The sequence below is a fragment of the Canis lupus genome, chromosome 16 (genome assembly GCF_003254725.2).
Source record: "Canis lupus dingo isolate Sandy chromosome 16, ASM325472v2, whole genome shotgun sequence".
Taxonomy (NCBI): domain Eukaryota; kingdom Metazoa; phylum Chordata; class Mammalia; order Carnivora; family Canidae; genus Canis; species Canis lupus.
In genome coordinates, this window is record NC_064258.1 from 5,961,518 (window position 1) to 5,988,143 (window position 26,626).

The window sequence follows — 26,626 nt, forward strand, 5'->3', positions numbered from 1 at the left end:
TAAGTGCAAGAGAAGTAAGAGAAATGTGAGGACAGACACAGAGGTCCAGGTGATGAGATGGGCTGTGAGGATGGAGCCCAAAAGCCGAAGCACCTGAGCAGCCCCCAGGAGCTGAAAAAGTCAAAGAAACGGATTCTCCCCTGGGGCCTCCAGAAGGAAAACAGTCCCGTCTACACACACCTCTCCGTCAACCAGTGGGCTTCTGACTCTCAGAAGTGCATGATCATAAGTGTGTTGTTTCAAATCACTGCATTTGTGGTCATTTGTTATGGGGCCTGGGGAAAGCTGTGCCAGTGGCTTCAGAGTCTAGCTTTTTAACGGCCACATCTTTCTTTCTCTCTTTCACACCCAGGATCTGTTACCCATTTGCTGGGTAGTAAAAATTATTAACCCCCTTCCTGCTTCGTTTAACTTCTAAAATAATACATGCGCTACTTTAACAGAAGTTAGTGGTTATGAAGGGAAGTGTCAACAGCCAAGTCCTGCGCTCTTAGCCCTGCCCGGCACCTAAGCAATTCTTCTAACAAGAATCTGATCCGATGCTCCATTCTAATGTGACTTGCTGCTTTGAATTAAAAATATATCCATTCATCTTTCCATGGACACCGAGGCTCCTTCCACAGTTTGGCTATTGCGGACATTGCTGCTATAAACGTCGGGGTGCAGGTGTCCCCGCGTTTCATTGCATCTGTATCTTTGGGATAAAGAAGATGTGGTCTATGTGTACAACGGAATATTCTCATCCATTAGAAATGACAAATACCCACCATTTGCTTCTACATGGATGGAACTGGAGGGTATTATGCTGAGTGAAATAAGTCCATCGGAGAAGCACAAACATTATATGGTCTCATTCATTTGGGGAATATAAATAATAGTGAAAGGGAATGGAAGGGAAGGGAGAAGAAATGTGTGGGAAATATCAGAAAGGGAGACAGAACATGAAAGACTCCTAACTCTGGGAAACGAACTAGGGGTGGTGGAAGGGGAGGAGGGCGGGGGGTGGGGGTGACTGGGTGATGGGCACTGAGGGGGGCACTTGACGGGATGAGCACTGGGTGTTATTCTGTATGCTGACAAATTGAACACCAAAAAAAATAATAAATTTATTTAAAAAATAAATAAAAATAAAAAATAAATCATAAATACGTGGCCCAAATTTTAAATGTCTGTACCGCTCTAAGGTGTGCCTTCTTCATAAGTCTTTGTTAAATAAATGCCTAATTTCATTTCTGTGAAAAAAAAAAAAAGATGTGCCTTCTTAAGTGATGTTCTTTTTTTTTTTTATTAAATTGTGTTCTATAGAACATATGATCCTCTCAGAAACAGAGAACATTTCATTGTTCCTTGTCATGGAAAGGAAATACAGTTGGGGCTTTATGACTTACTTTTGTTGTGGTTGTGCTAGAAAGAAAGAAAGAAAGAAAGAAAGAAAGAAAGAAAGAAAGAAAGAAAGAAAGAAAGAAAACCAACTTCAGAACTTACTGTAAAAAAAATAAAAATAATAAACATAAAAATAAAAATGTATGTCGGACCCATCGATTTTAAGTCGCCCTTAGAAATCAGGGCGTCCTGGCTTACATAAAATAATTATTATCACGTATGAACTGCTCACTCGGTCCTGAATCGTGTCGCATTTCTCTCTCCACAGCCCGCCCTGCCAGCGCTCCTGGCCGGTGCTGGGGTCCCCCTCCCGGTTCAGGGGCTGCATCTTCCTGCAGAAGCGGATACAAAGCGAGGCCTCCCGGTCCCGGGCTGCAGCCGAGGCTCCGCCCCGCGCCGCCGCCAACCAGCGCCCGGGCCGCCCCCCGCGGTCCGCCCGCGACCTTCCACGTCCCCAGCCCCGGCCGCAGCCCCCGCCCCCTCACCGGAGGCTCCTAACCTTAGGGTCCCGCCGCCGCCCGCTCCCGGCCCTCCTCCGCGCCCGAACCCGCGCCGCAGGGCACCGCGGGGCAGCCGGTGAGTAGGGGGGTCGGGGATGCATCCTGGCCGGAGGCCCGGGGCGACCCAGGTCACCGGCCGCAGCGCGGTGGCCCGGGGGCGGGGGGACAGGCGGACGGAACGCCCGGGGACGCTGCGCGTGGGGGCGAGGATGGGGACCTGCGTGGGTGGGTGGGAGGGTGGCCGACGGGTGACACACAGAATTTCTTGCCTTTTTTTTTTTTGCCTTTTCGGATTCTTCTCTGCTGCTGCAGCTCAGCTCGGTCTCTATTTCCTTCTCGCCGCAGTGTGTGTCACCCTCTGGAGGCGATGACCTTTCCCCCTCCCCATTTTCTTGAGCTTTTTTTTTTTTAATTGTTTTGTTTTTGTAGGTGTTTTGTTTTGTTTTGTTTTGTTTTGTTTTGTTTTGTTTTTGTGCAAGGGCTTTGCCTGGAGCCACTGAGGTTTGAGCTAAAAGGAACCCCAGAGGTGGCTGTCCGCTCATCTGCTGGGGGCTTAATCTTGAATTATGTGGGGGTCGTTGGCCTGTGCAGGACCACTCCCACCCACCCACCCCACCTCCCCCCCACCTCCAACTCCACAGCTCCAAAGGTCAAAGGCCTCTCCTACTGCAGGGCTCTAGGCGCCCAGAGGCTCTGCGCCGGAGGAGGAGGGGTGCGCTGGGGCAGGGGGTTGCAGGGGTGGTGATGAGAGCAGGTGAGGTGAAGCGGGCACAACGGGTAGCCTGGAATGCGTTTGGCCTGAAGCTGTAAGCGCTGGATTATTATACAGTTCCCACGTAAACACCAGGAGCTGGCCAATGAGTTGGGTCAATGAATGAAGAAGGCCTTAAGTTTGGAAGAAAAAGATTCATAAATCAGATAATCATGAAACTTCTTGGAAGAAGCGCAAGTCCAATTAGACATAAAGGACCAAATGATCTGTCTAGCAAACCATCCATCCATCCATTCATCCATCGTTTCACATTCCAAATTATTTGTCTATTGACTTCAATATCTGGCTTTCTTTTCGGCCTCAGTGTGATTTTTTTAATGTATTAGAAAGAGGCATATAAAACATCTAAGAATGGTCTAAAGAATAATGAACAGAATGCCCGACCATCTCCTAGATTGGAAAAATAAGACATTGCAGTACCACAGAAGCCCCCCGCATGCCCCAGCTCCAGCCCATCCTTTTCCCTTCCACCAGACATGACAGTTGATTTTTGTATTCGTCATTTTCTTGCTTTTCTTTATAGCTTGGTGATTTGTGTGTGTGTGTGTTCTGAAAACATATATGTGGACATGTTTGTTTCCCTTATTGTTTAATTTTCATATTAGTGACATTGTACTAATGTACATACTCAAGTTTTTGAGATTCAAAACTCATTTGATGATGATTCCATATTAGTGACATTGTACTAATGTACATACTCAAGTTTTTGAGATTCAAAACTCATTTGATGATGATTCCTTCATTTTCACTGTGTATGGTATGAGTATACCGTAACTTATCCATCTACATTTAGGTTCTTGATTTGGGAAATGTATTATTATCTATTGCTGTGTAACAAACTACCCCAACACTTAGCAGCTTAAACAAAAACCTATTATCTCACAGTTTCTGTGGGTCAGGAATCCAGGAGGAGCTTAGCTGGGAGTGTCTGATGCAGTATCCCTCACGGGCTGTAAGCAAGTTATCAGTCTGAGACTAGAGTCTTCTCAAGACTGGGGGGAGAGGGAACCCCTTCAAAGCTCCCTCAAGTGACTCTTGGCAAACCTTTCAGCCTCACTGTCTTTGGTTGGACACGTCAGTTCTTTGCCAAATGGGCCTCTGTTTACAAGCTAGTCAAAACATTGGCAACTTGCTTCCCCCAGGATAAAGGTTCCCTCAGAGAAAGGAGAGAAAAGGATGAAGGGCAGATTCTTTTTTGTAACCTAATCTCAAATGTGACATGTGATCTTCTGTTTATTAGAGATGAGTCCCCAGCTGTAACCCACACTCAAGGGAAGGGGCTTACACGAGACCATGAACATCCTGAGGCAGGGATTTATGGGGGACCATTTTAAAGGCAGCTTCCTACAGGGGATAGCAACAAATACTGTTCTCTAACATTCTTGTACATGCCTTCCAGTTCACATGCACAGGCTCACTCTGGTTTCCCTGGATTGCACGCCCAGGTATAGAATTACTCGGTTAAAAGATTTGTGTGTGTTCAACTTTATTAGGTTATTTCCAACCTGTTTCCTAAGTATTGAGCTGGTTTTTACAACCTCTAGTAACAGATGAGAGTTTCTATTGCTCCACATACTTGTTATAACGTGGTATTCTCAAATTTCATTTTTAGCCAATCTGGTGGACAAGAAATAGTGTTCCACTATTATTTTAATTAGCATTTCTCTAATACCTAATGAAGCAACCATCTTTTCATACATTGGTGAACTATTGTGCTTTCTCTCTGAAATCCTGGTTCCTAACTTTTACTCATTTTCTTATTGGATTGTTTGCCTTTTTCTTATAGACTCATTGATTGCATATAGTGTGGATGATAATCCAGTCTTCATCAGGGGTGTATGCTACAAATAGCAGCTTTCAACTTGCTTTTCTTTCTCTGTATGTCCGTCTCTCAATGAACTAAGTTTTGGATTTTAAATTCAAGTTACCAACATTTTTTTTATAAAAAGATCATTGCTTTCTCAAGACAATAAATTAATTTTACTATATTTATCTCTTTAAAAGCATTTATAGTTTTGCATTTAGCAATTCATCTTAATGCACCTGGAAATGGATTGTTATATTGTTTATTCAATATGGATAATCAATTGTCCCAGCACCAGTGATCTTCAAGAATTTGATTTTTCATAAATGCGTGAATTTAATTTCCTTAATCCTGTAATTATTTATTTCCGTAATGACTCTAGTTTTATAATACGTCTTGAAATACGGTAGTAAGGATCTTTCCCTTTAAAAAATTTTTCTTCTTCAAGACTTTTTAGCAATTCTTAGATCTTTGACCTTCCCTATAACTTTTTCTTTTTTAGATTTTATTTATTTTTTTAACACAGAGAGGGAGAGAGAGAGAGCAAGAGCATAAGCAGGGAGAGTAGCAGAGGGAAGGGGGAGAAGCAGACTCCCCACTGAGCAGGGAGCTTGACCATGACCTGAACCAAAGGCAGAAGCTTAACTGACTGAGCCATCCAGGTGCCCCCATATAAATTTTTTAAAAGATTTTTTTATTTTAGAGCATGCAAGTGGGGGTGGGAGGGTGGCAGTGGCAGAGGGAGAGCAAGGATCTCAAGCAGACACTGAGAATGGAACCTGATGTGGGGCTCAATCCCGTGACCCTGTGATCATGACCCAACCCAAAACCAAGAGTTGGACACTCAACCAACTGAGCCAACCGGTGCCTCCAAATAAATATTTAAATAAACTTAACAAGTTCTCTAAAACAATAAACAAACAAGCAAACAAACCTGCTGGAATTTTGATTGATATTGCATTATTTTTATATATCAATTTGGGGAGAAAAGTCCTCCTTAAGATGTTGCATTTTCCTATCTATCAACTTGGTATATAATGCTATTTTGTTTAGCTAAACTTTAATCTTTAATGTTTGTATTTTTCATTGTTTTCCTTCTGCTTATTTATGTTTATTAAATTTATTTCTAAATACATTGTATTTTTACTGCTTTATAAATGTTTTGTTTTATAAAATTATATTTTGTAGCTTATTGTTTCTGGTGTATAGAAATTCAGTTGCCTTTTATATACTGACTACATATCAAACTTGACAAACTCCATTAATAATTCTAAATTTACCAATAGAATCTTTCAGATTTGCTACACAGGCTGTCATATCACCTAAAAACAGTATTATTTCTTCCTTTCCAGTCCTTATACATTTCTTTTTCCTGTCTTACTGCATTGCCTAGGACCTTCAGTATAAAGTTGAGTAAAGGTGAGAAGGGCATCTTGTTTTATCCTTAAAATAATATAGAGAAAGACTTCATTATGTCAACTTTAAATATTGCATTTGCAATGGTTAGTTTGTAAATGCCTTGTCCCATGATAAGAAAGTTTGATTATTCTCCTGGGTAGCATTTTTATTATGAGTAGATGTTTTATTGAATGCTTCTTCTGTAGTTATTTTCTCATACATTTTTTCCATTTAAATATGTTAATATAACATGTAGTATTAGATCTTTAATATTTAATCAATGTTGCAGTCCTGGAATAAACTGACTATGGTAAATATGCAATAACTTTTTTATCAAGATAAGTATCACATATTTGCATTTATATATGTGATTTGAGATTGGCATGTAATTATCTTTTTTGGTTTTAACTTTATTATTTGTTGATGTCATCTCATAGGTAAGATGGGTAGTATTCTCACTACTGCTAGTCTATGGAAGAATTTGGGCTAGGTTGGAATTATCTGGTCCTTGAATATTTCTTCAAATCACCAGCAAAACCCCAGGGTATGGAGTTTACTTTATAAAAACTTGTTGGTTCAATTACCTTAAGGTCATAGGACTATTTAGGTTTTCTTATGAGTCAATATTCATAAATTTAATTTCTAAGATATTTAACTGTTACATATATATATAAAATTCAAACTTAATAGAATAAAATGGTCCATAATATTCTCTCATTTATCTGTTTCATCATCTATTATTATGACCTGTTTTTATTATTAAAGTGTATAGATATACTCTTTCATTTTGTTTTGATTAATTTTGCCAGAATTTGGACTACTTTATTAGCTCTTTTATATATTTAAACACACACACACATACACACAAACACAAAACTTAGGTCATCTCATAAAATAAGATGGGTAGTATTCTCACCATTCCTATTCAATGGAAGAATTCATTAATTGTCATTTATTTATATTTTGTTAATTGTTACTTATTTTATTAGTTCTTCTTTGAATTTTTGTTATTTAGTTTCTAAGCTCAAATTTTCAAAAGCTACAAATTTGTGTCACTGCTTCTTAGCTATATCTCACAAGTTTTGATATGAATGTTTTGCTATCATGTAGCTGTATCTAAAATTTAATTATGCTTTCTTATTTAAGCCATGAATTTTTTAGAACAGTGTATTTTAATTTCCAGTTGCTCATATGAAGATCCTTTATCATCTTGTAGTAAATGTTGCCTTTAATGTAGTCAGAGAATGTATGACATCAATTCCTTTGGATTTATTGAAGCTAGCTCTAAGACCTAGCACATGGTCAGTATCATTTTTGTACTTGAAGATAACGTGTGGTGTCTAATTACATAATGTCCTACATATATACACCCTTAAAACAAGTGTGTTAATTATACAATCCAAATCTGCCATTACCACATCTGCCTTACCAATTTTTTATCTGAATTATCAATTACAAAAAAATTATGTTAAAATCTCTCACTATGATGGTAGATTTTGAAATTTCTTATTGTAGATCTGTATTTTTTACTTTTTGAAGCTATGTTATTAGTGAAGTGGAGTAAATTGAAAATTTTCATAATGCAAGGATTCAATATGATGGCTACCTATTAATGCTTTTTTGTCTTAAATTCTTAATTTGCTCAGCTATCAAATCAAGGTTTCTTTGATCAGTGTTTACCTTCCAGAAAGATTTATCTTTCATCCTTTGACTTTAAATCTTTCTAAATCTATGTTTAAAGTAATAAACCTGTCTGTATTTTTTAAATGCTGGTTTTAAAATTGTTTGAGTGGTGCCTGAGTAGTTTAGTAGGTTGGGCATCTGACTCTTGATTTGGGCTTAGGTCATGATTTCAGGGTCATGAGATTGAGGCTGGCATCAGGCTCCACACTCATTGGAGATTCTGTTTGAGATTCTCTCCCTCGCCCTCTGCCCCTTTGCCCTCTCCCTCTCTCTCAAGTAAATAAATCCTTTAAAATAAGTCAATAAAAAATAAAATTGTTTGATAACTTATAGCTTACCATTGAATAATTTATTCCAGTTATATTTATTGTGATTAGTAGTGCATAGATTTCTTTCTCTTTCTTTCTTTTCTTTCTTTCTTTCTTTCTTTCTTTCTTTCTTTCTTTCTTTCTTTCTTCTTATTATTTTTTTGTGCTTTATCTAACTCTTTCATTCCTCTCCCTTCTTTCAGTCCTTTGTTTCATTTTACTGCTCCTCTTATTCGGAAGTTAAATGTTGTTTAATTCATAACATTTATTGAGGTATAATTGAGAAAATTTGCATGAATATAAGATCTACGATGTGATGTTTATTTTTTTTCAATGTGATGTTTAGATATATGTTTATACTGTGAAATGATTACCACCTCAATCTAATTAATATATTGATCACCTCACAGAGTTTATGTGTGTGTGAGAGAATGATTGAGATCTATTCTCTTAGCAAATTTCAAGTATATAATACGATATTATTAACTATAGTCCCTGTGCTATACATTAGATCTCCAGAACTTACTTATGCTACATACCTGAAACTTTGCAAACTTTGCTGTCTCCCCATTTCTCCCACCTCCCAGTTCCTAGTAAACACCATACTACTATCTGCTTCTGAGTTCGACTTTTAGATTCTACATATAAATGAGATTACACAGTATTTGTCTTTGAATTATTTTGAAATTTAGCATAAAGCCCTCAAAGTTCATCCACGTCAGCACAGATGGCCAGGTTTTATTCTTTTATATGGCTAAATAAATTCTATTGATATACATACAACAATTTATTTATCCATTCATTCATTGGATAGCCACTTAAGTTGTTTCCATATCTTGGCTCCTGTAAATAATGCTGTAATGAACATGGGAGTACAAATATCACTTCCAGATATTGATTTCATTTTCCATTTTCTTTGTATATATACCCAGAAGTTGGGTTTCTGGATGATATGGTAGTTCTATTCCCAATTTTGGGAGGAATGTCTATGCTGTTTTCTTTTTTTTTTCCTTCAGGTTTTTTTAAATTTATTTTTTATTGGTGTTCAATTTACCAACATACAGAATAACCCCCAGTTCCCGTCACCCATTCACTCCCACCCCCCGCCCTCCTCCCCTTCTACCACCCCTAGTTCGTTTCCCAGAGTTAGCAGTCTTTACGTTCTGTCTCCCTTTCTGATATTTCCCACACATTTCTTCTCCCTTCCCTTATATTCCCTTTCACTATTATTTATATTCCCCAAATGAATGAGAACATATAATGTTTGTCCTTCTCCGACTGACTTACTTCACTCAGCATAATACCCTCCAGTTCCATCCACGTTGAAGCAAATGGTGGGTATTTGTCATTTCTAATAGCTGAGGAATATTCCATTGTATACATAAACCACATCTTCTTTATCCACTCATCTTTCGATGGACACTGAGGCTCCTTCCACAGTTTGGCTATTGTGGACATTGCTGCTAGAAACATCGGGGTGCAGGTGTCCCGGCGTTTCATTGCATCTGTATCTTTGGGGTAAATCCCCAACAGTGCAATTGCTGGGTGGTAGGGCAGGTCTATTTTTAACTCTTTGAGGAACCTCCACACAGTTTTCCAGAGTGGCTTTACCAATGTACATTAACATCAACAGTGCACAAGTGTTTCCTTTTCTCCATAGCCTCACCAACACTTATCTTTTTGTAGCCCTTCTAACAGATGTGAGGTAATAAGTCATGGTTTAAATTTGTGTTTCCCCAATAATTAGTGGATTTGAGTACTTTTTCTTATACTTATAGGCCATTTCTAGATCTTCTTTTGAGAAATATCCATTTAGGTCCTTTGCTCATTTTTTAATTGGATTATCTATTTTCTTGCTATTGAGTTGTTTGAATTCCTTATATATTTTTTATATTAACCCCTTTTGGGGGATATATAGTTTACAAATATTTTCTTCCATTGCATAATTTGTTCCTTTACTCTGTTGATTTTTTTTTTCTGTGCAGATGCTTTTCAGTTTGAAATACTCCCACTTTTTAAATGTTTGCTCTTGTTGCCTGTGTTTTGGGATCATATCTAAAAATTTATTGTCAAGACCAATGTCAAGAAATTTTTTCCCTATGTTTTCTTCTAGGAGCTTTACAATTTCAGGTCTTAACATTTGAGTCTTTAATACATTTTGAGTTGATTTTCATATATGGTATAAGAGTCCAATTTCATTTTTCTGCATGTGGATAGCCAGTAGTTATTCCAATACTATTTATTGCAGGGTCTATCCTTTTCCTGGTGGGTATTCTTTGTTGACGATGAGTTGGATGTAAACGTGGGTTTGTTTCTGGGGTCTCTGTTTTTTCTCATTGGCCGATATGTTTGTTTTTATGCAAGTACCATAGTATTTTGATTACTGTAGCTTTGTAGTATAATTTGATTATTTTGATTACTCTAGTTTTGTAGTGTAGTTTGAAATCAAGCATTTGTTTTTCTGGGGGCTTTTTTGGTTTTGGTTTTGTAATTTAATTTAAATTCAATTAGTTAGCATACAATGTGTTATTGGTTTCAAAAGTAGAGGTCAGTGATTCATCAGTCTTATATAATACCCCATGCTCATTACATCATGTCCCCTCCTTCATGTTCATCACCCAGTTACCCCAACCCCTCACCCATCTACCCTCCAGCATCCTCAGTTTGTTTCGTATGATTTAGAGTCTCTTATGATTTGTTTCTATGTTTTTGTCTTGTTTTATTTTTACCTCTCTTCCCCTATGATCCTGTTTTGTTTCTTAAATTCCACATATGAATGAGATCATATGATATGATAATTGTCTTTTCTCTGATTGACTTATTTTGCTTAGCATAATACCCTCTAGGTTCAAATTGCAAGATTTCATTTTTTTGATGGCTGAGTAGTATTCCATTGTGTGTGTGTGTGTGTGTGTGTGTGTGTGTATAATCATATCTTTTTTATCCATTTTTCTGTTGATGGACATCTGGGCTCTTTCCATAGTTTGGCTATTGTAGACATTGCTGCTATAAACTTTGGGGTCTGGTGTTCCTTTGGCTCACTACTTTTGTATCTTTGAGGTAAACACCCAGTATCGTTGGGTCATAGGGTAGCTCTGTTTCCAACTTTTTAAGGAACCTCCATACTGTTTTCCAGTGGCTGCACTAGCTTGCATTCCCACCAACGATGTAACAGGGTTCCCCTTTCTCTGTATCCTCGCCAACATCTGTTGTTTCCTGCCCTGTTACTTTTAGCCATTCTGACTGTTGTGCGGTGGTATCTTATAGTGGTTTTCATTTGTAATGCCTCAAATTTTATTCTTCTAGCTGAAGACTTCCTTGGCAATTTGAATTCTTTTGTGGTTCATATGAATTTTAGGATTTTTTCCCCTATTTTTGTAAGAAATGCTATTGGAATTTTGGTAGGGATTGTATTAAATCTGTAGATGTTTTTAGTTAGTATGGACATTTTAACATTATTAATCTTCCAATCTATGAACATGGAATATCTTTTCATTTATTTGTGTCTTCAATTTCTTTCTTCAATGTTTTATAGATGTCATTGTATAGATCTTTTCCCTCCTTGGTTAAGTTGGTTCCTAAGTATTTTGTCTTGAGTGCTATCGTAAATGGGATTGCTTTCTTAATTTCCTTGTCAGATACTTCATAGTTTATAAAAACAATTAATTTTTGTATGTTGATTAGATATCCTGCAACCATACTGAATATAATGAATATGTTTAATAGTTCTAACAGTTTTTTGATGGGGTCTTTAGGGTTTTGTATATGTGAGTTTTATGAGTTTTAATTCTATACTAAATTTCTCCAGCCTTGCTTGCTTCTGTGATTTTGCACATATTGACTCAGTTATTTTAAAGTAAGTCCCAAAGAATGCAAATGTCCAAACCACCTGTGAGTCTGTTTCTATCATTTGCTGTTTCTTCTGAGTTCTTGGCAATGTAATCTGATTTTTAGCCTCCCCCTAAATTTTGGATTGGGTGCAAGACATAGGAATGAAAAATTATAAAGTTATTGTTGATGTTATTGTTTTTCAAATAGGATTTTGGGGGGGGGGGTGAGAAATGGGTAAAATACCAGATGAATATTTTCATACTATCAAGAGTTAGTTTCAAAACTTTCTTAAAACTAGCGCATTTCAAATTTTTCCCTTACCCCAGACCATAATCCTTATGGTCATGGATTTTCTCACAGTCATGGATTTTCTCATGTCTCAACTGAAAGCAGTGTGTTGATAAGTGTGTTGTTTTTGTGGGACTTGACCTCCACTGCTTTATTCTAGAACAGTACAGCTACTGAAATGTCTGTCAGTTGTTTAGCATTTTAGCCAGTATTTTCAACTAGTTTTGATGGATTTTTTTGGAGGTGGGGGTCCCTCCTTGTGTGTGCATAGCTTAAGAGTCAGCCAATGACAAACTAAGGGGAATTTGCGCATAGATTTTTATATTCACTCTCAGAGATATCTTCTTGTCTGAAATTCTGCACTTTGAGTTCAGTTGGTTTGAGAATCTTGAACCAGTAAGCCTGACACTTTCTGAGTGGCCTCGCTTTTCCTGCATTATGAGCTGGGAAATGCCCTAAACAGAAAAGCCCTAGCAAATGTGGAGCTCATGTCCTTTGTTTTCCTTCCCTTGGGATTATAGCTTCTCAAGTTCTCCTTGTGTTGTTTGCTCTTCAGAGTCTTCCATTGTTTCCTATATTTTGTCCAACTTTTATTGCTGTGAATTTGCAGTGGTAGGGTTGTCCCAAATAAGGTATTTTCTCAGTGCCGGCTTTAGAAGTCTCTTAACATTTTGTCTTACATTTCAGATAATTTATATAAGATTATTTTATTTCTTCTTGAGATATATCCTTTAGAATTTCCTTAAAGATCTTTTGAAAATAAATTCTCAAATTTTTCTGAAAAATAATATGTTTTAGACATTTGTAATAGAAGATAGTGCCTGGACAGCACTAGTGGTAAGAAAGCAGGGAGGTTAGTATTTAGGTAGCTTCCAGTTTTAGATTATTATGGATGGTGCTGCTTTGAACATTCTATCTAGTACATGTATTTTGGTTATATTTTGGTGATACCACCTAAGAGTGGTATTACTAAATAGTCTTTTTCCCCCCAAATTATGTTTGTAACATTTTAAAAATACAAAGGGTCTGAAGAAAAAAATTACTGGTCAAACCTCTCCACATCCTGAGGTAGCCAAATATGTCCTTATTTTTCCTGCTTACATAAACATAGACACTCAAAAGGAGCATTACAGACTTTTTTGCTGAAAATATATATTGAGAGCATTCCTCAAGGTATGACTTGAGCTTATCCTTTTTAAGAATTGCATAATATTTTATAGTATGGATTTTTAATAAATTATTCATTCATTCCAATTTAGCTGAGTGTTTACAGAATGTAATATTTCAAAAGTTATTTCAGCACTTTCAGGATTTAATGGCAGTCAAGGTAGAAACTGGAAAGCAAATGAGAAACTCTAGAAGGATATAGGATTTAAAACTGAGCTAGTGGCGTGAAGTGTGAAACAGAGAGGCTAGCTGAAATTTTAGCAGATACGGGAAGAAAACAAAAGGCTTATGGGAGAATATTAAAAGAAAATAACATGAAGAAGAGGAGAAAACTTACAACATAGGAAAGTTGAAATTTGATTGGTTTTCAATGTGAAGTTGCTCTGGATCCTGTTGAAGAGTGTGCTAGATTGCCTTCCTCACGCCACATCACGCATCTTGTCCATCCATCCATCAAGCAGCCATTACCAAGTGCCTGTTTGTGGCCACGTGAAGCAGAGAATCTACAGAAGAATAAAACACAGTTCTTGACTTATGTGTACTCTAGTTTGGGAAGTTGTAATGAAACCCTAAGTAATACAGGGTGTAGTAATCTGTCCCCTTTACCAGTGAATCCACATTCCGGTGGAAGTTCCAGCCTGGACACTGTTTTGTGGTAGGGGAGAAAGCTTTTTAATGGTTGCTCCCTGAGAACAGTTGGGTCAGTGATATCTTCTCCTTAGGCACCCAGAAAATAGGGGCCAGTGCAGTGATGGGTGAAGGGTGAGGAAACAGAGGAATGTACAGAGGCCACACAAATCTTTCCCTTTGGGATGAGCCATAAGAAGGACAAGTGGTTTTTACTCCTGGCTTCTAAAGTTGAGCTACCAAGCTGGATGAGCAGACATAGATTCAAGGCGGGACCCTATAAGTCAGGTTATGGCTCAAAATCAAGTGTTCTATCCTGCTCTTTCTCGACTAAAACAAGACAGGACTAGGGACAAAGTTCAAGAATCCCCCACACAGGGAGAAATCATATTTATAGACGTGTCACTACCAGCTATCTGAGCAAAGATATTTTATCTTAGTTGATTACATTTATCATTTTTTTTTCATTTATCATTTTTTAATCGCAAAATAATACATATTCCTTTCTATTGAAACGCGAAGTCTAGGAAGAAAAAATACCTAAAAGTAATCTACTCTTAACTATCTGAAGTCACTGCTTCTAATAGTTTGATGTGTGTTTTCCATATAATTTCTGTTTAGATAAGCATATATAAACATTTATAAAGTTTTTCTTACAAAAATGCAAGCTCCCTAATTTTACTACCGTGTGAAATGTTCATTAAAAACATGAAGAGAGAGGCAGCCTAACTCCTGGCACACGTACGTCGATTTAACTCCTCCTTGTAAATAGTTCTGTGTCGTTTCATATACAGATCTGGACTTAGCAACCCCTCCCGGGTTGGTAAAGAGCCTTACGGATTTACGATTTTATTTTAACAAATCGCCCTGCCGCCCTCCCGGAGCTGTGCGGGGGACCCCATGCAGGATTGGGGGCTGCAGCATCCTCTCCCCGAAACCGACACAAAGCGGGGCCTCTGAGGTCTGGGGGCGGCCGGCCAGGCTCCGCCCCCCGCCGCGGCGGCCAATCAGCTGCCGGGATGCCCCACCCCGCCCCCAGCCCCGCCCCCAGCCCCGCACCGCACTGCAGCCGAGCTCCCTCCTCGCACGCCCGCCGCCACCGCCACCTCCACCGAGTCCCGGCTCCGCAGGCTGGCCGCCCGGCCTCCTAGGCACGTCTCTGCAGAGGGGCCTCTTCCCCCCTCCGAAGTAGCCCGGTGTGAAAATCGCTGGCTACCGGGTGAGTATGGTCCAGAGATGGTTCTGGAACCGGAGCAGGCCCCGGCGCACCGACCGAGCCCGGGAGCAGGAGCGACCCGGCCGGGGTCCGGGGGCGCGCGGGGGAGGGGAGTCCGGGTGTGGGCCTGAGACCGCTTGGGCCTAAGGAGGCAGACGTCTTCCAAAGAGGATTCCCTGTGGGCTCTCCCTGTCTGTGTCTGCTGCTGCTTTTTTATTTTTTATTTATTTTTTCCACCACTCTGGCTCTTATTCCTTCCGTGCTTCATTCTTCTCCAGGAATTTCTGCCCTTTTTAAACACTTCTCCCGATGAAAGGTTTCAAAGCTGAAGATACGTACAGAAAATAATTGTCAGATGCGGGTATTTTATTACCTTTGCTTCAACGCACTTGCTCTCCACCCCCCCATGGGTGGGTGTGGGTGTGTGTGTGGGTGTCCCTCCCCGTGTGTGTGTATGTGTGTGCGTGTCTCCTCCTTTCTAAGAAACAAAACGTGACAGTTAAAACATCTTCTCCCCATCAAATCTCAGGTCTATCTTCAGATGGGAATTAGGTTCTATCCTCCCCACGTGTGTTTTTGTCCTTTTTTGATTATTCATTTTTAGGTGGAGCAATATGTGCGTTTTTGTTTTGCATTTTAAAATTCTTCATGCAATTCAATACTGAGGCGGTGGGGGGTTGCCTTGCGGTGCTATTAGTCTTGTCATTTCAGACCGGAAAGGGACTTAGCAAGTCTCCAGCCCTCCTTATTGACTAGCTCAGAACCCTGAGCCCTGTTGGGAAATAAAGGACGTGCTCACTGTCACTCAGGTGGTCCTTCACTGGGTAGGGTCCTGAACTGATCTCTGGATTTCCATGTTTTATGCCAGTGAGTTCACCTGTCTCCATTGCCTATTGACTATTGTTTATATGATTCAATTTGGGGAAAATTTTAAAGAAGAAAGGAAAGAGGAAGGAGGTTGAAGGGGGGCTGAGGAAAGGAAATATGACTTGGATTTGGACCAAAACTCTAGTCAGTGTTAAAGGGTATGCATTTTCCTAGAACATGAAATATTGAATCTTAGGACAGCCTGAATGTTTTATTTTTAAGAGGCCTTGGTACAGTCTTACCGTCTGCCAGTCATTGGTCTGAGAACTTTATAACTACTCACTCACCAAATTTAAGCCTTACAATAAATCTGTAATATAGGTTCTGATTTTATCATCATTCCCATTGTACAGATAAAATGAGGCACAAATTAAGTTACCTGCCGCAAGCCACTCAGCCAGTAGATTGTAGCACTGAGATCTGAATCCAGGACCTCTGGGGATAGTCTGAGTTTTTAACTGCTGTACAGTCCTGCATTTCTCGCCCTGGAACTAGCACCTGAGGGCCGTGAAGTCACTGGACACAGCAGAACTCACAGGTGACCGCAGGGAGGAGCGACTGTCCACTGGTTATCAGAAAAGACTTCAGGAAAGACATAGGATAGACTCTAGCTCTCCGCTGCCTGGAATAGAATATATTCTTATTTTTAACTTGGCAGGAGTGGCACATGGGACCATGCAGACGATGCAGAGCCATGTGTAAGTTGCCGCCACTCATCCTCAGGTCAAACCGGATTATTAACAGGTGGCGAGGGAGGCTCGCCTTCGCCCAGCGTGATGCAAATCCGCGGAGGGCCGTTTTCGGTTATGAACCCGAAGGCATAGCCAGGGGCGCCCCGCGCTGTCTACCCGCCGCGCCCCCTCCGCCGCCGGCAGCACGTCGGGATCCCCCGCGCCAACCGCACGGAGATGCGCGCTCTCCCGAGGACCGGGTGCCGTCGCGCCCGCGGCCTCCCCCGTAGGACGGCCGGCCGGGACCTTTGGGGCTCGGGAGGGGGGCCGGCGGCACAAAGGAGCGCGGCGCCCCCCGCCAAGCGCCGCCCCCCGGGCTCGCCCCGCGCCCGGGAGGAAGTGGGGGGAGGGGACTGCTCGGGAACCCCTCCTCCCCGCGGCCGCCGCCCCCCGGGGGCCCCCCACCCCGACCCTGACCCTGACCCCGCCCCGCGGGAGCCCCGCAGGCCCGAGGAGCGGAGGGCGGTGCAGGAGGCCGCGGGGGGACCCCGGGGCGCGCCCCTCGCTGCGGGTCGCCTGCTCGGGGCTCCGCGTGGCCGCGGCCGCCCGCCCGCCCTCGGGGCGCCGACCCCCGCTGGGTGTGTTGGCTGCGCTTTGTGTGATGGGGGGACGCACGGGCCGGCGTCTGCTCCGCAGCTTGGTGCGGGAGGCACGGCTTGCTCCGGGTCGCGCAGGCGACTGCTGACCGAGCATCACTGCTGTCCTACTGCCCTCTGGTCGCTGCAGACAGACACCGGCTCTGGGACTGAGTGCCCTGCCCACCCCCACCCCCACCCCCACCCCCACCCCCGGAGATGCGCGTGTGCGCGCGCGCGTTTGTGTGTGTGTGTGTGTGTGTGTGTAAAAGTGCAAGAGGGGCGGGGTCTGTGTACCGCCACCCCACCCAAACCGGGCCTGCGGGTCTGGAGCATTCTCTGCCAGGCTGAGCTGCTAGGCTCCGCTCCCTCCTCCCCTCCGCCCCCTCCTCCCCTCCGCCCCCTCCTCCCCTCCGCCCCCCTTCCCCATCCCCTCCTCTGACGTCACGGACAGGCTCTGTGCAGACTGGCCTGTGTAGGAAAGTCTGGCTGGGGGCAGGGCCTGCAGACAAACCGAGAGGATCCCACCCAGAACTCCGTAGGGACAGCCCCTCGGATTTAAGACCCACCTGTGTCCTTCGTTGTCCATTTCATAGAACGCTCTGCCCTGGGGGGCAGGCAGGTCAGCGCTCCTGGCCCTGCGCTCCCCGTGATGCTGTTCTCCTGGGACCTCACTGGGAGAGAAGTGAGCAAATGTGAGTGAGGGCAAGAGAGTCCCTGGGGAACTATGGAATTAGGAAGGGATCATGGTGGGATAGGAATAGGGGAATAGAAAAGCAGCATTTTAAATTGCGCTTATTTTTGGGGGGGAGTGTGGGAAGGGATTGGAGAGGACCACAAGAAAGCCTTCAGAAATACTGGCAACGGTCTGTTTTTTAAGCTGGGTAGTAGGTATATAGGAATCTTTGATTTTTAAAATTGTTTTCTTATTTTGCCATCTATGTCTTTCCACGTGTATTACATATTCCTTTTTTTAATATGTTGATTTAACCATTTTTTAATGAAAAATAAATAAGATTGGTCTGCATATATGTGGCACAGAATGCAAAAAAAAAGGGCAAACCCACACCAGTTCTAGCTTAGTAGAAGTTAATGGACATTAGAAAGGGTATTGGATGTACGTATAAGGAAAAAGAAACAAGGAGTTCATGGAAGAAAATGGTATGAAGAAGAGAAGACCTATAGGACTGGATGTCTGCCCTATTAATGTGATATTAATCATTTCTCAAGGCCAGGGTAGCTGTTTGCTGAAGAAGTGATCCTAGGTCTGCCCTTGACAACTACGTCCATCACTCAGTTATCCATCCACGGAGCACCTGCTGATTCTCCTGGGGAATCCAAAGAATCACACATATCCCCTGATCTCAGACGCTTACTCTACTTGAATTTGAAATCAAACTACAGTCCAGGATGTGGTGCAGCATCCAAGACAGGCCTGCTACCCTCCTTCCCTTCCAAATACATCTCTTTCTTAAAGAGAAGCCCCATTTAGGTAGCTTGGGACCTCTTTGTGGTAGGGGTAGGGGATTCGTAAAGCTCTCTCTCAGAGTTACAGGATGTGCCTGAGATACCTTCTGCTTTAGAGGTGCCTTGGGTTCCAGAAAGCTGAAAGAGAGTTGGCCCAGAGGAGAGAAAGCAGAAGCCATGGAAGGAGAACCACGGGTGAAGAAATAAAAGGGAGAGAAATAAAAGGGACCCCCTGGACTGTGCTCCTTTACAGTCCCCAAGCTAGGAGAGCCAACAGGGATTCGGGCATAAACAGGAAGCATTTGGTTTAAAAGTCCAGTGTTGGAGTCATGGATATAGCTGGTTAGAGTGGGAACAGAACCAGCTGCAAAGTTCAAAGGACCCTATAGAGGGGGAAATCACATTTTTTAGTGAGTACATACTCAACAGATTGGGAGATGAAAAAGAAACATTTTAGGGTGAGTGAGATATGATCAGTTGAACAATCCAGTGATGTATATGGTCAATCATTTAATGCGTGTTTCCTTGCTTGTTTGCAGTTATATTACCTGTGTTGTTTTTCTTTAACATTTTATGTATTTATTTAAGAGTGATGGGGGGGTCATGCATACGCACAGACAGCGGGGAGGGGCAGAGGGAGAGGGAGAAGCAGACTCCTCACTGAGCAGGGAGTGGGATGAGATGAGGAATGACACGGGGCTCCATCTCTGGACCCTGAGATCATCACCCAAGCAGAAGGTAGAAGCTTAACCAACTGAGCCACCCAGGTGCCCCTACCCGTGTTATTTTTAACTGTAACAGTAATATATACAACAATTCAAAGGATGTAGGTTTATATAAAGTCTACTATTCACCTCTTCTCTTCCTAATGCAGTTAATTAAAGTCAGCAGGTTGAAATGTGGCCTCCATAGACTTTCTGTTTTACGGAAAATCCTGGTACTTAAGAATGTGGAGTCAGTACGAGATTCCCTGGGTTTGAATCCTGGATCCACCACTCCCACCTGTGTGACTTGAGCAAGTAACACATTGTCTGGCCATCACGTTTTTTGTTTTGTTTTTGTCCACTTCAAAGTGAGTAGTGATAGTACATACCTCACAGGTTTGCTGTCAGGATTAACTGATTTACTGAGGAACTTAAAATAATGCCTGGAACCTGGGAAGCAGTGTGTGGTCATCACTCCTGCTAAATTTACTAGTCCTACCTACTATTATTATCTTCATCCATACAAAAATGGCTTTGTGCCCTATATATTACAGTGATTTGAGGTTTTCACTTAAAGTATATCTAGGGTGTTCTGTGTAGATGCAAAACAGATTTAACTCATTCTTTGTAAGAGCAACATGATATCCTGTCATATAGATTATCATACTCTATTCAAACATTCTTCCTCTCCGACGTCGGCTTGCCGTACATGCAGCATTGCTGTAAGGCTGAAGCTACGTTGCAGTCCCACTAGTCTGTGGTGCAGACTTGGGAAACTGGCCCAGAGGAGGGGAGCTTGAGTGTTCCCTACCAAAGCCTGGCAGGTAGAAGGAAGTAACTTCACAGGAACAGCCTTCTTCCTTCTGGTCCCCTGCTTTTCAAATCTCCAGGCTACATGCCCATCCCTTTGTCACTTCTCCACAGATAGTTCTCCCATGAACTAGCTCGAAATACAGAAATGTGAATTCCCTGCTCTGAGTGTTTCTGGAGCACCAGCGGCAGCAACAAGGGCCTGTAGAGGTGGGGTCTGATGGGCAGCTCTTTGTGGGGTGTGTATGCATGGCTGGCAGGAGTAGGGGGGTGTGGGGGAGGGCTGCGCCCCAGGGTCTTATGTTGTAACAACAGACTGAGGGGAGTGAGTACACAGAAGGATAGGTGTGGCTTTGGGTTAAAGAGCTGCACCCACACAAGTCATGGATGGTTCTAGAAAACATTCCTTGTCACTTATCTATCTCCATTTCTAGGTTTGCATTTATCTGTCTCCATTGGTAGTTTCCTACAGCAGTGAGCATCCTTATATCCTTAGAACTGCTGCTCTTATTTCTGTAAGAAAGGTCATCCGAAGAGGGATTGCTGGACCGAGGACAGGCTCACCTCTGAAATGGAGCTGCCACTGTCAGATTGCTCTCAGCTTCTTGGCCCTTCCAGCAGATTGTGGTAGTGTCCTCCTTCCTAGCCTTTTGGGCATTGGGCATTATTATTATTACTATGGTTTTTAGCATCGGGCATTGTTATTTGCCTTCATCTTCTTCACCTTCTTTTTACTCCTTCCCTTTCTCTTTCGCCTTCTTCCTTTTTGATAATCTTATGGACAACATCATGCATTCTGTTTTCAATTGCCTGGCCAGTGAGCTTGAGCATATTTTCATAGACTAACTGGCCGTTTAAATTTCCTCTTCTGTGAACATCTTCTCTTGGAAGGATAGGATTTCAACAGATAGAAAGATGTGAGAGAGGTAACATGAAGGAAAGGGGATGGAAAGAGACTCTGAAATGAAAGCAGGACATGTCTGGGAATGCCAAGTGTCCTGCAAGCTGCAGGGAGGTTAGGCGGCCAGAGACACGGCTAGAAAACGTAAGGAGCAGCCAGCCCTGGAGACCTTAAACCCCAGGATGAAAGTGTCCGATTTAACCCTTCAGGAAAAGGCAAAGCTCTGGGAGGGGGATCTCTTCTGGGAAATAAAGCTATCAGTGGCTTTAGAAGAATAGAGGCAAGAACAGACCCTGGTGACTTAGAAACTGGATCAGTTTAGTTGAGGAATGAATTAGTGAGCTTCTGAACTAGGTTACTGGCAGTGTAGTTGGAAACCATGGACAATGACATTGACAGGCCTGTGACCAGCTGGAGATGGGACAGGAGGGAGAAGGGACACAGCTGTGACACTGTGCGGTTTGCGGTCCTGGCTATTTGTGGACACCAGGAAGAGCGAGGAAGGGACAAGCTCTTGTTAACCAGCTGCCTGCTGATTCTATGTCTCCAAGGTTCTCTGAGGTAGCTGTCACCCTCCCTCGCATCTAGGGACACTGAGCTCAGGTGATGTGCCGAAAAGGAGCTAGTGTGGAAGGAAAAGACTAACTTTAAGACTTCTTTAGTTTTAGAGACCACTGCAAATGGTAGAGGGTGCTCTTCCAGGAGGGATCTTGGGTGTATTTGTCACCTCAGAACCAGGGCCTTCTCATCTGTGCTTGGGAAGGCACAGTGTCTGGGCCCAGGACTTTCTCAAAGACCAGCGGAAACGCTTGAGAACTAAATGTTATAATAATTAATATTAGTGTTAGCTTTGGCTCCATGATGTGAAAACTATAAAATCAGAATCATTAAATGCTTAGCCCAAGGCACGTGGATGGCTCAGTGGTTGAGCGTCTGCCTTTGGCTCAGGTTGTGATCCCAGGTCCTGGGATTGAGTCCTGCATTGGGTTCCCCGCAGGGAGCCTGCTTCTCTCTCTGCCTATGTCTCTGCCTCTCTCTGTGTGTCTCTCATGAGTAAATAAATAAAATCTTTTTAAAAAAATACTTAGTCCAGTATTTATAAAATCTGACACAAGGTTTGGTTTTTGTTCACTTTATAAGAATTCTCTCTGGGGTGTCCAGGTGGCTGGGTTGGTTGAGCCTTCAACTCTTGGTTTCAGCTTGGGTCATGATCTACTGGGTCATGGGATTGAGCCCCATATTGGGCTTCCCACTCAGCGGGGAATCCACTTGAGGATTTTCTCCCTCTGCCTCTCCCCCTACTTGCTGGCTCACTCTCTCAAAAACAAATAAATAAATTAAAAAAAAAAAAAACAGAATTCTATATTGGTCCCATTTCTAAGTTAAATAGCTTACTCTTAACCACATACTTATAAGTAAATATACATAGACAAATACATGTTACATACACACACACATACACATCCTCATATATATAGTAAATAATTGAAAGACACTTAAACTGTTTTTCCTTTGATCCTTGGGACAACCTTATGTGCTATTAGATACTCTTATCCTTACTGAATAAGGAAATGAAGTCTCAGATGTTTCCCCATCTCACGGTTAGTAAGCAAACAGAGCCAAGATTCAGGCCCAGATAGCCTAATTCCAGAAGCCTGAGCTTATAACTGCTTTGCCGTATTACCTTGAGAGTGAGCATATTCTCTGACAAGGGAAATAGAAAGGGAGAGGTTAAGGACCAAAGGTAAAAACATAAGGAATATCTGCATTTTCAGAAGAGGTAAGGGAAGGATGGAAAGTGGATGGGTCAGCAGGTTGAAGGTGATGAGGTTGGCTCTGGCCATAACGTAACTGGCAGTGAGAGCCTCAGATACTGGGAGAGCAGCATTGTCTGGTGCCGTCGAGTGGTCAGTGAGAAGGCCAAGCCCTGGATGTCCCATGAAAACACATCTATCTGCCCTTGGGGGAGTTGCTTCAGTAGAGAATATATAGTGGAGGACAGACATCAAGCATCATGAGCAGGGAGCTCATGGTGAAGCAGCAGAGGATTTACGTGAGTACACATCCACAGACATACACACCTTGCTCCACTGCGTCCAGGTACAAGTAAGAATCTGCCATAATTCCTGGTTGTCTGGGACCTGGATTCAAGCCACAGAAGACTTACGGTTTCCTCTTCCCCAGCCTGGGACTGTGACCAAAGAAGCTTCTCTGAGGACCCAGACTTTCCAGGCTGAAATGTTGGGATCTTCAAGCTGGGATTAGTAAGATGGACATGGGAGCAGAGCGGGGCGGGTCAGCATGCTGCACCACTGTATTAATTTTCAGCGGCCGCTGTAACACATCGCCACACACAGGGTGACTTAAAACAGCAGAAATATGTTCTGTCACAGTCCGGGGGTCATAGAAGTTTGAAGTCCAGGTATTGGCAGGGCGGTTCTTTCTGGAAGTTCTGAAGGAAAATCTGTCCCATGCCTCTTCCAGAGCTTCAGGTGCTCACCAGCAACCTCTGGCCTCCCTTGGCATATAGATGCGTCGCTCCTGTTTCTCTTACTGTTCTCCCCTATGCGTCTGTGTCTGCATCCAGATGTTTCTTAAAAGACATCAGTCATTAAATCAGGGCTCACTCAGACCCACTATGACCTCATCTTAACTTGATGGTACCTACAAAGACCGTATTTCCAAATAGGGTCCCATTCACACATACTGGGAATTCGGACTCCAAGGTATCTCTTTGGGGGCACAATTCTGCCCACACTCTCCACTTCTGTTTGTTTCCTTCTGCGATGGCAAGGTGCCAAGCTCTTTTAGGTTAGCCATAAGAGTTTAGGAGGACTGAGCAGGGTGCGATGGGGTCTCCTGGGCTGGATGTCTCAATACCCCTGGTGAATCTCTGAGTTAGTTCAGAGTCGGTCTCAGCTACATTGTCAGAAGAATTGCCACCACCAGGAAAAGAGTGAACTGTTTGGCTCCATTATTTATTTGTTTATCTATTCCTTGCCAAACTGAGCCTTTTCTCCTCTCTACAGAAATCCATCCAGCCATGGCAACTCCCTCTGCTGCCTTTGAGGCCCTGATGAATGGAGTGACCAGCTGGGATGTTCCCGAAGATGCCATCCCATGTGAACTGCTTCTAATTGGGGAGGCCTCCTTCCCAGTGATGGTGAATGACATGGGCCAGGTCCTCATTGCTGCCTCCTCCTACGGCCGAGGCCGCCTGGTGGTGGTGTCCCATGAGGACTACTTGGTAGAAGCCCAGCTCACTCCCTTTCTCCTCAATGCAGTAGGTTGGCTTTGTTCTTCCCCTGGGGCTCCCATTGGTGTACACCCATCCCTGGCACCCCTGGCCAAAATCCTTGAGGGTTCTGGGGTGGAGGCGAAGATCGAGCCAGAAGTGAAAGACTCCCTGGGGGTTTACTGCATTGACGCCTACAACGAAACCATGACGGAAAAGTTGGTCAAGTTTATGAAACGTGGAGGGGGCTTGCTCATTGGAGGCCAGGCCTGGGACTGGGCCAACCAGGGTGATGATGAAAGGGTGCTTTTCACCTTCCCTGGCAACCTCGTGACCAGTGTGGCCGGCGTGTACTTCACTGACAACAAAGGTGACACGAGTTTCTTTAAAGTCTCCAAGAAGATGCCCAAGATCCCAGTCTTAGTTAGGTAAGTGCACTACCCCAGGGGGGATTTGGTCTCACGTTAAAATCAAGCAACGTTCTTGTCTTTAGGTTTCTCCCAGGCTAACAGGAGAGAACTGACACTTAGGTGTGGATTCACCCTAAATCAACCAGATTTACCCTTCAACAACCAGATCACCCTCAATCAATCAAGGTTCCCCTGGCTGCTGCCATCCCAGACCAGACCACTCAGCTATTTGAGCAGAGAAACTTTTGGCGTCTAGCTTAAAATACAATACTGAATCCCAGAGCTGGCTGGCCTTGCTAATCCAGGAAGGCTCATGGCAGAAGGTTGCTTTCAAATGAAATGTGAAGAAAAGGAAAACAGACATGAGGAACCCCGTAAGACAAAGTGGAAAGAGCTGGGGGGAAGGCTTTGAAATGTCCAGCCAGATGGGATTGGGATGGAAGTAAGAACTAGAGGATCCAAAAGTTGAGATAGAAGAAAAGATAGCATGAGTTGCTTGTGCTAAATTTAGGAGTTAGGGGAGGATTTTATGCCTGGAGGAAAAAGACCTGATGTTGGAGAATGAAGGAGGGAGGTGATGAGTACAAAGACAGGCTACGTGGAAGGTTCTTTAAGAGCACTGCCAGTCTGTTCTGTTCACACTGTGCTCTAGCAGTTACTATAGGGCAGGTGATCAGTAAACGTTTGTTGGCTGGTGATTGGATGGATGAATGAGGGGGCTTAGAGGCTGGAATAGTCCTAGGAGTATAAGAAGTGTACCAGGCCACACCGTGTTGTGTTACAACTCCCAGCATCCTTGGAGCAAAGAACACTGGTATTTCTGCCTGGGGAGCAGAGCAAAGTAGGATTGGGTGAGGAAGGCGTAGCAGGTTAGTATAGATGCATAGGGAATGGGCGGCGGCCTCTTCTCGGCATGGAACATTTGAAGCAAAACCCCACAGGTGCAATGAAGAAAGACAGTTATTCTGAGGCATCGTGATTGGCCAAATTGATCAAATTTCAGCTTACCAATGCTCTTCATCCTAAAGAATAGAGAGGTGAGGGCAGCCCGGGTGGCTCAGCGGTTTAGTGCTGCCTTCAGCCCAGGGCCTGATCCTGGAGGCCCCGGGATCGAGTCCCACATCAGGCTCCCCACATGGAGCCTGCTTCTCCCTCTGCCTGTGTCTGTGCCTGTCATGAATAAATACATAAAATATTAAAAAAAAAAAAGAATAGAGAGGTGAGACTTGACCATAATTCTATTTCTAAACAACCTAATCCCCCTTACTTGTTTTCAAAGATGTTTTTTTCTACCAAAACCATACCTCTTTTTTTCTTTGGCTGTGCCAAAATCATCTCTCATCATCGATGATTCTCGATTTGAGGGGATGGGGAAGTTAGGCTGTACGTGTATGTGTACTCACATATATTGTGCACACAAGTAGAATTAGCTTGAAGACTAATGCTTAAAAAATCAGTTAATGAGGGAGCTGTGCATACCTAAATCAAGTGAATTTCTATGTGAATTAGATCTTAGTAAACCTTTAAAAATTCGTCTCTTAAAAAAAATAAAAAAATAAAATAAAATAAAATAAAATAAAAATACGTCTCTTAGGGATCCCTGGGTGGCTCAGTGGTTTGGCGCCTGCTTTTGGCCCAGGGCGCGATCCTGGAGTCCCGGGATCAAGTCCCGCATCAGGCTCTTGGCATGGAGCCTGCTTCTCCCTCCTCCTGTGTCTCTGCCTCTCTCTCTCCCTCTGTGTCTATCATAATAAATAAATAAATAAATAAATAAATAAATAAATAAATAAATAAATCTTATTAAAAAATAAATAAAAATACGTCTTTTAATAGGACTTTTAAAAAGAATCGGATACAATCAGATTCATTTACAAAGATATGCCATTCAGCATTATTTGTAATAGAAATGAATAGTATGGCTAAATAAATTGTACATTTATTAACCAGCC

General features: G+C 42.8%; 1 protein-coding gene across 3 annotated transcripts in view; it reads left to right on the forward strand.

Moving 5' to 3' along the window:
* Nucleotides 1-1,801: 1,801 nt before the first annotated feature.
* Nucleotides 1,802-26,626, forward strand: part of TCAF1 (TRPM8 channel associated factor 1) — a 52,170-nt gene continuing 27,345 nt past the window's right edge. For 2 of the 3 annotated variants that reach the window (XM_025433760.3, XM_035699508.2), the window contains exons 1-2: nt 1,802-1,959; nt 24,062-24,695. In XM_025433760.3, coding sequence (XP_025289545.1) covers nt 24,076-24,695 — 620 coding nt within the window. In that variant the 5' untranslated portion in view covers nt 1,802-1,959; nt 24,062-24,075. Of the gene's footprint in view, nt 1,960-14,819; nt 14,981-24,061; nt 24,696-26,626 lie in introns of those variants that run through there. The other variant, XM_025433759.3, reaches the window with a different exon arrangement.